Source organism: Osmia bicornis, chromosome 6 (genome assembly GCF_907164935.1).
Source record: "Osmia bicornis bicornis chromosome 6, iOsmBic2.1, whole genome shotgun sequence".
Lineage (NCBI taxonomy): Eukaryota > Metazoa > Arthropoda > Insecta > Hymenoptera > Megachilidae > Osmia > Osmia bicornis.
The window spans coordinates 11,731,999-11,741,145 of record NC_060221.1 but is presented as its reverse complement, the minus strand read 5'-3'; the positions used below and the strand labels follow the sequence as shown (position 1 = coordinate 11,741,145).

Sequence of the window (9,147 nt, the reverse complement as noted above, 5' to 3'; positions counted from 1 at the left end):
ATAGTAATCAGGTCCCGGAGCCGCTGCCATACGCCAGAGGAGGTCGCCGTGGGGTTTCAGTCAGTAGGAATCTGATACTCCCCCGCTGCCCTCCCCAACGGGTGGCGCGGGGACTTATGTAAGATTTCCCCACGAACAAAAAAAAGAAAAAAAGGTTGGATTCCCGTTCGATGCGTCGAGGAGAGCGGACGTGTTTCGTGGTCGCTCCGTGTATAGATTTTCAACGCGGTGGATAGCGGCTTAGTTATTCGCGTCTTTTGGTAAAAACAATTTTTATTATGTGTTCGGAAGTGCAATTGTGTCGTTTTTTGATTAAGTATTGTGTTAATTTATTGTTAAATAACTAAAACGTGATGTGCGTGTTACGCGGCATTTCGACGTCGTGTTTCCGGTGTTCGGGGTGTTAGTTATAAACATTGGACATTATTTAATGATAATTTTCGTAAATTGGAAACGATTCGCAGTGAAATTCCGCGTTTTGTGGAGCCATAGCTCCAATACTACGCATCTGATAAAAAAATGTCGTACAACATAAATAGTAGGAAATTTAATTTCCTACAAAAAAGGTCTGTTAACATTTTGCCACAGCTCGCACCATTTCCGAGATATTTGCAGATTTACCTCAAGGAAAGGGGCGTCGCGCACATATTCCGAGATATTTCTTCTTCTCCTTGTTCTTCTTCTGCACAGCTGCGATGGAAGTGGCACTTACAGCTGGGAATAGTGAACACAGCTATGAATAGTGCAGAGTTACCTCAAAGAAAGGGGCCACAGTGCTTCTTCATCCTTATAATGTTGGTGCGGCTTCGGAACTTTTAAATATCTGGATATATCTCCAAAACTACGCATCAGATCAAAAAATGTCATAGAACAGAGATAGTAGGAAATTTAATTTCCTACAAGAAAGGTCTCTTAACATTTTTTCATAGCTCCCACCGTTTCCGAGATATTTGCAGATTTACCTCAAGGAAAGGGGCGTCACGCACATATTCCGAGATATTTCTTCTTCTTCTTATTCTTCTTCTGCACAGTTGCGCTGAAAGTGGCATTTACAGCTCGGAATAGTGAATACAGCTTAGACTAGTGCAGAGTTACCTCAGAGAAAGGGGCCACAGTGTTTCTTCATCCTTATAATGTTGGTGCGGCTTCGGAACTTTTAAATATCTCCATATATCTCGAAAACTACGCATCTGATCAACAAATGTCGTAGAACATAAATAGTAGGAAATTTAATTTTCTACAAAAATGATCTCCTGACATTTTGCCATAGCTCGCACCGTTTCCGAGATATTTGCAGATTTACCTCAAGGAAAGGGGCGTCACGCACATATTCCGAGATATTTCTTCTTCTTCTTGTTCTTCTTCAGCATAGCTTCGCTGGAAGTGGCATTTACAGCTCGGAATAGTGAATACAGCTTAGAATAGTGCTGAGTTACCTCAAAGAAAGGGGCCACAGTGTTTCTTCATCCTTATAACATAATGGTAGTTCGGCTTCGGAACTTTCAAATATCTCGATATATCTCGAAAACTACGCACCTGATCAAAAAATGTCATAGAACATGAAAAGCAGGAAATTTAATTTCCTACAAAAAAGGTCTGTAACGAGTTTGCGATAGCTCGCACTGTTTCCGAGATATTTGCAGATATACCTCAAGGAAAGGGGCGTCACGCACATACAGTATAGACTCGTTATACGCAAAACTCTCGGGACCGGACTTTTGCTTATAACGTGTAGTTCCACTATTGTTTGATGTTAGCCGACTGCTTCGAACGTAGAAAAGGACCTTGAGTGAAAAAGAGGACGGAGCGAAAACAAACTGTTCTATGTCGATGAGGCAACTGAACTTTGTTATTTTTCATTATTTTTTATAAACCTTTTTCCATGATATTTCTGACATTTTTCTCATTAAAATGATACCAAACACGATATAATTCGGACCATATTTACCTGAAACAACTTATTATGTATCATTATCATTTCTATTAAATTAGAAAAAAGTTTAATCTCAAGTATCTGTTCAATCAGCTACAGTATCACAATAACCAGTTTTTATTAGAGGATATAAATATTTGCATTTCATTATAAAATGATAGTTTCATTTTATTGGTAGTCTTATTAATAGAACTCATTTTATTCTTAGATTTGTTACAATGTTTTGATAAATGTTGTACATCTGTTTTCTGTTCCTCTAATGTCCTGTTATTTAGGTGTTTGAAGTTGTCTCACCTAAAAGAAATGAACTTTGGATTATGTTTAGAACAACATGACCTATTAATAATACTTAATTTTTTGAATAAGTTGTCTTACCTAAGAATAATAATTTCATTGCTTCTAGAAGCAATTCAGAAGAACGTGGGATGCGGTTTTTATAACGCTCCAAACGTCTGAAAATATCTTCCAATTCCTGTCTTTCTTCTCTGTTTACTGGGATCCCACGTTCGTGTGTTCTGTCACTTTCGTTGCTTTCTTCTTCCTGTTCTTCTTCCCATGGTTCTTCTCTTTCTTCATCCTTGTCTTCAACCCTTTCTTCATCCTTGTCTTTGTCTCTGCTTTCGTCCGTATCATCAATCTTTCTTGAATATGTTTCTTCCTCCTCACTACACTCGTTCAAATATTCTTCAACTTCTTCGGAGGTCACATTATGTTCCGAAATGCTCGTCAAAAGTTGTTGCATTTCCGGTACAAGGTTTTCTTCCTCTTCTTGTTCTTCTTCTTTATCTGTTTTTAAAATGATTTTGTTCCAACAATTTCTGATGTTACTGCATGTCACTTCGCTCCAAGCTTCACTAATTATGTCTATGCAATCTTTTATTGTGTATGTTTTAAAAAATTGTTCTGCACCACTTTCGTAAGTGACAAGCCGCTGTGTTAATTTATGGCGGAAACTGCGTTTGAATTCGGCAATAATTCCTTGGTCCATTGGTTGGATCGAAGATGTGGTGTTAGGTGCTAAATATTTGATTATAAAATGGTCATCCTGCACGTAATTGATTGTTAGTTTATGACTCGCACAATTGTCAATTATTAACACAACTTTTCCGCATAATCCATTTTCCAACTGATATTGTCTAACAGATTGTTTAAAACAATTATCCACCCAATCTAAGAATAAAGTTTTGCTCATCCATGCATTAGCTTGAGCCCGAAACACTACCGGAAGTTGATTCATAAAATGTTTTAATGCCCTTGGCTGTTTATATTTATAAATTAAAAAGGGCATAAGTTTATGTGTTCCGGTTGCATTGGCGCACAGTCCTACCGTGAGTCTTTCTTTTTTCATTTTATGGCCACTTACACACTTTTCTGTTGCACTCACCAGAGTTTTCAGTGGCAAAGCCTTCCATAGCAGTGCACTTTCATCCATGTTATATACATTTTCCGGATTTATTTCTTCGTCTTCCATGAAAGTTTGGAAGTCAGCCACAAATTTACGTGCTCCATCTTCATCTGCACTGGCTTTTTCACCGTATACACGAACTAATCTGATGTTGTTGCGTCTTTTAAATTTTGCGAGCCATCCCTTGCTCACTTTAAATTGGGAAGGGGCTCCAAACTCCTCTTTCAATTCGGTTGCTTTTTCGATTAGCAGCGCGTCTGATATGTAGTCTCCTACGGTTCTCCTTTCTATAAACCATTTCAACAGGCGTTCCTCCAATTCCTCGAACTTTGGTTTTCTGACCCTCTGTCGTCGCTTTGCCTTCGAATCTTGGTGTTCAAATTCACCAATCACCGCCGCTTTTTGTTTTATATGACGAACCGTGGTGTAGTGCACATTATATTTTGCAGCGACAGTTGCGATGGAAGATGTCTCTAGATCCTTGAGAACGTCCAGTCGCTGTTGCATCGTTAACGACACTCTTTTTACCTGCCATCACTATAGCTTACACTAACACTAAATATAAATTACAACTAATCAAAAAATAGAAAAAAAGCTAAGTCTAATTGTTCTTATAAATAAGAGCTCCAAAGAGTTTTTATCAGATTAGTTCACACTGCACGCTAAGTTGTAACACTCACAGAATTGTATCTTAATCGTACTTCTAACTCGCGGCGATGGTTCAAGAAGAAGTGTCAAGTCTGACGAACCGTGGTCGTCCACTTCCCCGATTTTTGCCACCCACCCTTCCTTGCGCCCTTAGCGTGATTTTTCCTTGGAGAGGGTGGGGCGCTACCTAAGGATACGTGAAGACCTCGAAAGTCGGGGTTTTTCCATCTAGGTTGACCCTCGAAGGCCAAGTACCGTTGATCGACCGCTGTCGAATTTACCCTTCGGAAATACCGTTTATGACATGTTTTTAGCTATTGAGAACGAAACGAAATTAGAAATTCTAAATGCATTGTGTGAAAAAGGTAAATGACTATTGCCGGCAATAGTGAAAATATCGAAAAACTCAAAAAGGTTCAACATTAAATAGACTTTCTAAAGGCGAGGGCCAGTAAATTCAGAACGTTCATTTCGGACATTCAGATTGTCCACAAGCTCGCGACAAGCGATTTACGATCTTTTACGGGCTCTTCTTATATTTTTCTATACGAGTCTTATCCGGTCTAAACAAACGCCCAAACCTTCTCGTTGGGTTGGCTTCGCGTTTACTCATGACTTACTCCTCTGTATCTCAGATAAGCCCCCTGCTGTGTACGTGTCGGCGAGTCACCACCAACCCTAACGGGGGCTCTGAACCGTCTTGCGCTCTGTCCCAGGCACCACCGGTCACCAAGACCATAAATTGTCATAAACCGTCATAAACTGTCTTTCGAAATACTCGCACACTGTGATTCGCATCGGATCGAACAAATATACAAGGTGAATATGGTCCGAATTATATCGTGTTTGGTATCATTTTAATGAGAAAAATGTCAGAAATATCATGGAAAATGTTTCATAAAAAAAAAAATGAAAAATAACAAAGTTAGGTACTTGCATTAGTGTTGCCTCACCGATATCTGATCCCAGATCATGTTACGCTATTCGGCGAGCGAGCTTCGCGGCGTCTCGAGGGGTATACCCCCCAGCGGTGGGGATAGTTTCTTTGCAATTAACGTATGGATCTTTTTAGCTTATAACGAGTCTATACTCTATTCCGAGATATTTCTTCTTCTTCTTGTTCTTCTTCTGCACAGCTGCGCTGGAAGTGGCATTTAAAGCTCCGAATAGTGAATACAGCTTAGAATAGTGCAGAGTTACCTCAAAGAAAGGGGCGACAGTGTTTCTTCTTGCTTATAATGTTGGTACGGCTTCGGAACTTTTAAATATCCCGATATATCTCGAAAACTGCGAATCTGATCGAGAAATATCATAGAACATAAATAGTAGGAAATTTAATTTACTACAAAAAAGGTCTATTAACATGTTGCGATAGCTCGAACCGTTTCTGAGATATTTGCAGATTTGCCTCAGGAAAGGGGCGTCACGCACATATTCCGAGATATTTCTTCTTCTTCTTGTTCTTCTTCTGCACAGCTGCGCTGGAAGTGGCATTGAGAGCTCACAATTGTCAATACAGCTTAGCATAATGCAGAGTTACCTCAAAGAAAGGGGCCATAGTGTTTCTTCATCTTTATAACGTGTGTACGTGTACGAATTTCGCACTTCAAACTCGTACGAATATCTCGGTCAGGAACATGGATCGATAATCCCGTCTTCACCAAATACGTAAAAGTAATCGCTGCTGTGCTGTCTAACCACCGATCCGAGCGCTCGCCAATATTAAAACTCCGAAATTCGAACCGTTATGGCATTAATGCGAAAGCAATTCAGAGAGCGATTATCAAGCGACAGCAACGACCAAGAGTTTTATCTTTACTCGAGTTTAGAGCATTTTTAATTTCAATTCAGTGCCTTGCACCGCGAAGTCTGTGGATCGTGTAATTCCAAATTAAAACACAAGTGTGATTTTTGTAGTGCTTAATTCACGGCTTATTGTGTAAAAATTATAAGTTATACACAATTAGTGACCGGTACGCTGTGTCGTTCATCTTCTCCTCGACGCCAACGTCTTTGAAAAGACGGAATCCACACCTTTTCCGAAAACTCTCATTCTCGCCGAGAACACATTGTTTCTAATGTGGATATAGTAATAATGATATTGTTATTAAATGTACACTGATCTGTAGGAAGGTATCAGTATATTACATTATATCTAATGTAGATATACTAATAATGATATTGTTATTAAATGTACATTGATCTGTAGTAACGAACCAGTATATTATATTATATCGAATGTAGATATACTAATAACGATATTGTTATTAAATGTATATTACATATCTAATGCAGATATAGTAATAATGATATTGTTATTAAATGTATATTACATATCGAATGCAGATATACTAATAATGATATTATTACTAAATGTACATTGATCTGTAGGAAGGTGCCAGTATATTACATTATATCTAATGTAGATATACTAATAATGATATTGTTATTAAATGTATATTACATACCTAATAGAGATATACTAATAATAATATTGTTATTAAATGTATATCATATATCTAATGCAGATATAGTGATAATGATATTGTTATTAAGTGTATATTACATATCTAATGCAGATATAGTAATAATGATATTTTTATTAAATGCACATTGATCTGTATTAGGGAATCAGTATATTCCATTACATCTAATGTAGATATACTAATAATGATATTGTTATAAAATGTCTATTACAAATCTAACGCAGATATAGTAACAGTGATACTGTAACTAAATGTACACTGATCTGTAGGAAGGTACCAGTATATTACATTATATGTAATGTAGATATAGTAATAATAATATTGTTATTAAATATACATTGATCTGTAGGATGGTATCAGTGTATGACATTATTTCTAATGCAGATATAGTAATAATGATATTGTTACTAAGTGTACCTTGATCTGTAGGAAGGTATCTGTATATTACATTATATCTAATGCAGGTATACTAATAATGATATTGTTATTAAATGTACATTGATCTGTATGAAGTAATCAGTATATAACATTATTTCTAACGTAGACATTCTTATCTTTATATATATATATCTTCTGTGCGCGTGTATGTGACTGAACTCCTCCTAAACATTTGTTGATCAGATGCATAGTGTTCGAGATATATCGAGATATTTAAAAGTTCCAAAGCCGCACCAACATTATAAGGATGAAGAAAAATTGTCGCCCCTTTCTTTGAGGTAACTCTGCACTATTCTAAGCTGTATTCACTATCGCGAGCTGTAAATGCCACTTCCAGCGCAGCTGTGCAGAAGAAGAACAAGAAGAAGAAGAAATATTTCGGAATATGTGCGTGACGCCCCTTTCCTTGAGGTAAATCTGCAAATATCTCGGAAACAGTGGCAGCTATGGCCAAATGTCAGGAGACCATTTTTGTAGAAAATTAAATTTCCTACTATTTGTGTTCTATGACATTTGTTGATCACATGCGTAGTTTTCGAGATATATCGAAATATTTAAAAGTTCCGAAGCCGTACCAACATTATAAGGATGAAGAAACACTGTGGCCCCTTTCTTTGAGGTAACTCTGCACTATTCTAAGCTGTATTCACTATTCCGAGCTGTAAATGCCACTTCTTGCGCAGCTGTGCAGAATAAGATCAAGAAGAATAAGAAATATCTCGGAATATGTGCGTGACGCCGCTTTCCTTGAGGTAAATCTGCAAATATCTAGGAAACGGTGCGAGCTATGGCAAAATGTTAAGAGACCTTTTTTGTAGGAAATTAAATTTCCTACTATTTATGTTCTATGACATTTTTTGATCAGATGCGTAGTTTTGGAGCTATGGCTACAAAAAACGCGGAATTTCTCTGCGAACCGTTTCCAATTTACGAAAATTATCCTTAAACAATGTCCAATGTTTATAATTAACACCCCGAACACCAGAAACATGACCTCGAAATGCCGCGTAACACGCACATCACGTTTTCGTTATTTAACAATAAATTAACACAATATTTAATCAAAAAACGACACAATAACACTTCCGAACACGTAATAAAAATGATTTTACCAGATGACGCGCATAACTAAGCCGTTATCCACCGCGTTGAAAATCTAACCACGCAGCGACCACGAAACACGTCCGCTCTCCTCGACGCGTCGAGCGGGAATCCAACCTTTTGTTTTTTTTTTTCGTGGGGAAATCTTACATAAGACCCCCCGCCACCCGTGGGGGAGGGCAGCGGGGGAGTGTCAGATTCCTACTGACTAAAACCCCACGGCGACCTCCTCTGGCGTGTGGCAGTGGCTCCGGGACCTGATTACTATAACTCCGGAGCCTCCCCCGCCGTGCGCTGAAAGCGCCCCTCATCGGGGGAGTAATAACTCCCCCAGCCGGCACCAGGGGTCGCACCCGGTGCTGGCTCCATCGCGGCGGAACTGCGTGCAATGGCGGCCGGGCCCCCCAGCCCGTACCGCCTGCAGTCCCCGCGCCTCGATCTCCTCACAGGCTACGGGGAGGAGCAACCCCCCGCCCGCCCGCGAGGAAGGTCGGGCGCTGTGCTTCGCTCCGCCGGCTTCCGGTGCCGGCTACACCCCGGGTCCGCGTGCAATGGCGCCCAGACGGGGCGCCTGCAGCCCGCCGAGTCGTCCCCCTGTGGGCTGCGGTGATTCGTGGCCTGCCACCCTCCAGGGGTACTCGCTCGGCTCCGCTGCACCTCCCCTGCGGGGACCAGCGCCACTCCCAGCGTGGGAGGGAGGCGCCACTCTCCGCCCGGAGTCACCCGGGCCCCCAGAGGCGGGCGGAGAGGGGCCCCCGATTGAGAACGGGATCGCCACCCGCCGGCCCCCGGGTCCGACCGGGGACCGGGCTCATTTCGTCCGGGGCGGGAGGGTACACCGCGACCTCTTTCACCCCCACAAGAAACATCCACCGTAAAATCTCCCCAGGAGGCGGGAGAGCACGCGGGCCGTCCCGCTACACTACCTCGTCCCGCCTCCGTCGCGCCGGGGGGCAAATAGCGAAACCGCCATCGCCCTCCCCGCCGCAACCCTTATGGCGGCGAATCCCTACGACCTCGTCGCGTCCCACGTCCGCGACCTCTCCGAACGTGATCGTACCTTTCACGATCCCGCTCGGACCTCTCCTTGAGGGCCATGACCTCCTCGCAGAAGGTGGTCACGGCCCTCCATTCTG

The 9,147-nt window shown here is 41.1% G+C and overlaps 1 protein-coding gene across 1 annotated transcript; it reads right to left on the bottom strand.

Moving 5' to 3' along the window:
* Positions 1 to 2,204: 2,204 nt before the first annotated feature.
* Positions 2,205 to 3,845, bottom strand: LOC114881442 (jerky protein homolog-like). The gene is made up of 4 exons (XM_029198244.2): positions 3,318 to 3,845; positions 2,762 to 3,191; positions 2,309 to 2,710; positions 2,205 to 2,227 (listed from the first exon to the last, which is right to left on the bottom strand). The coding sequence occupies exons 1-4, from the start codon at positions 3,843 to 3,845 to the stop codon at positions 2,205 to 2,207; spliced, it is 1,383 nt and encodes a 460-aa protein (XP_029054077.2).
* Between the last annotated feature and the right edge of the window lie 5,302 nt (positions 3,846 to 9,147).

Bases quoted from the DNA above. Each gene is read 5' to 3' on its own strand.
- LOC114881442 (XM_029198244.2), bottom strand. From the start codon at position 3,845: ATGCAACAGCGACTGGACGTTCTCAAGGATCTAGAGACATCTTCCATC. The intron at 2,711-2,761 runs GTAACATCAGAA...CAGATAAAGAAG, and splicing joins TTGGAGCGAAGTGACATGCA to AAGAACAAGAAGAGGAAGAA. The intron at 2,228-2,308 runs GTAAGACAACTT...CATTTCTTTTAG, and splicing joins AATGAAATTATTATTCTTAG to GTGAGACAACTTCAAACACC.